The sequence below is a fragment of the Macrobrachium nipponense genome, chromosome 39, assembly GCF_015104395.2.
Source record: "Macrobrachium nipponense isolate FS-2020 chromosome 39, ASM1510439v2, whole genome shotgun sequence".
NCBI classification, from domain to species: Eukaryota; Metazoa; Arthropoda; class Malacostraca; order Decapoda; family Palaemonidae; genus Macrobrachium; species Macrobrachium nipponense.
In genome coordinates this window covers 30,737,822-30,740,321 of record NC_061099.1, presented here as the reverse complement: position 1 = coordinate 30,740,321, position 2,500 = coordinate 30,737,822, and the positions used below count along the sequence as shown (strand labels likewise).

The 2,500-nt window shown below is 34.4% G+C and overlaps 1 protein-coding gene across 7 annotated transcripts in view; it reads right to left on the bottom strand.

The window, feature by feature from the left end:
• The window catches only part of LOC135210252 (balbiani ring protein 3-like), a 524,789-nt gene that overhangs the window by 147,872 nt on the left and 374,417 nt on the right, over positions 1-2,500 (bottom strand). For all 7 annotated transcript variants that reach the window (XM_064243101.1, XM_064243100.1, XM_064243103.1 and 4 more), the window contains one exon: positions 884-1,034. In XM_064243101.1, coding sequence (XP_064099171.1) covers positions 884-917 — 34 coding nt within the window. In that variant the 5' untranslated portion in view covers positions 918-1,034. The remainder of the gene's footprint in view (positions 1-883; positions 1,035-2,500) is intronic.

The window sequence follows — 2,500 nt, the reverse complement described above, 5'->3', positions numbered from 1 at the left end:
TTAAACGTTCGCCAGCCACCACCAACATCGACAGCAAACGCACACACAAAAACCCTGACAGTCGATTAATCAGGAATAACCGCATCATTATGGAGTGACCTAATTGGTCCAGCGATTCACGTTGACGAGCGAATAAGCGACGCAAATGATCACAGGTACCCGGGAATTACTCTCAAAATGGGATCGTATTTGGGGAGAGGGGTGGGGGTGGGGTTGTTATTGGCGGGGCAGCAATGGCTGACATTAGTAGGCTTGGGTCATGATGAAATCAAACGCGTAGTATACGCCCAATTTAGTGACATCGAATTCAAGAGTATGCCGACACTCGCAATACATATATATATATATATATATATATATATATATATATATATATATATATATATATATATATATATATATATATATATATAGAGAGAGAGAGAGAGAGAGAGAGAGAGAGAGAGAGAGAGAGAGAGAGAGAGAGTTTACGACTGATCCAATGACGCTTCGGCTGTCAAACAAAGCACTTTGATACTTACGACCATGAAAATCGAAACATTACCATCAACGTTTTGCAATTGTAAACACTGACATGCAAAATGAGTCAAATTAAAAGTAAAAAAAAAATATTAAGAGATTTATAACGATAAGTGGTTTTCGCCGGCTGTCAAATCAAGCACTGGGATGCTTATGCCCATAAAAATCAAAAGATTTATCAACACGTTTTGCAATTGTAAAGAATAACCTGCAAAATGAGTAAAGTAAAAAAGTTAAAAAAAAATCTAAAAGAGACATAATGAGTGGTTTTCGCGGGGTGAAGTCCAGAGTGAATTCTACCACATACAAGAAGAAGAAGAAGAAGAAGAAGAAGAAGAAGAAAAAGAGGAATCATAACACTCACTGGACTTCATAGATCTGACGCAGACTCGGCACATCCCGTGGAACAACACTTAGCTGCTCCAGCACACTCTCCGTCGTGGTTACACTGATCGCTACGTCGTCCGGACAAAGACTCGGCTCCATCAGCCGGGACGGACATCTTCCAGGCTTCTCTGAAAATTGGCAGAATGAAAACAAAAAATTAAGGCTTTACAATGTGACACACAGCTATGGGAGGGAATTTTATGCGGCTTTTGTGAGCTTGCTCTCTCTCTCTCTCTCTCTCTCTCTCTCTCTCTCTCGCGTGATTTAAACCTTTTTCATGTCAACATACGTCCGATGATAAATGGTAGTACTGAATTAAATTAAATTGATATATTTAGAGTACAATGATAATCGATGACATACAATCGGCTATAGTGTATAACATATTATTAAAAATAAACATATCACTAAAATAACTAACTACAGTAATGTAAGCATTTTATATATATATATATATATATATATATATATATATATACATATATATATATATATATATATATATATAAATATATATAAGCGAATACCACGGGAAATGATAGACAGGAATCCAAAGCGCTTTCGTCTTTATTCAGACATCGTCAGGAGCTACTAAAGTACAATCGGAGAGGAAGGCCTCAGGTACAAACAAGATCAGGAATACCAGATGGTTAATTATCAAAAGGGTGGGTTAAAAATTAAAAGGGATAATCCAGGATTATCGGAATATCACACGGTCACAAACTTAAACAGATTCTGACCCTAACCGAAATTACAAAGTATCTTTACAGTCCAAAACATGTAAAAACTGAATTTATTAATTTTGTTGCTTATATTTATCTACAACTTTTTTCATTATGAAAGCATCAAGTTTAAATAAACCAAGTTTCAATGCAATATCATAAATAGTTTTAATTTCAGCGTCAATAAACTGCGGGCTACAGACACGTAAAGCCCTTAGGAACATCCCAGAAAAAACAGAGAATTTAACATTTTTGATGGTGATTGGAGTAGTAATGAACAAAATAGGCATATTAGTTGATTTTCGAAAGACTGAAAAGGTGAAATTTCTATCATTTCTATGGACAGTTACACATCAAGAAAATTCAAATTACAATTTCTTTCTTCCTCTACAGTAAATTTTATAGAAGGGACTAAATTATTGAGATTATTAAGGGAATTCCTGGAGGTTTTTCGTGAACTATTTTATGGATATTTGCATTGAAACTTAAATACCCAAGGACTTTTGTAGATGTGGCATGGAAAAGAGCTAGAAAAACATTTTATTCACTAATGACAAACTTGAATTTAGTAAGCATAACATTCTAAAAATTACCTTATGATGAAAGGTTTTTTAGAATATTCCTAGAATTTAAAGCTTTTTAACATAAATGTTGTTTTCAGTAAATATTAATGTCAAGAGTTTAGTAATCAAAAATTCTCCTAAAGATCTTCCAGGCTGCATATATGAAATTCCTTGCAAAAAGTGTGATAAAATCTATTACGGACAGACTGGCAAATCTCTTTCACAGCGTCTTAAGCAACATCAAATATTCTGTGAGAACTGGCAAATATCGAATGCATTATTTGTACATATGAGAGATTTAGACCATCC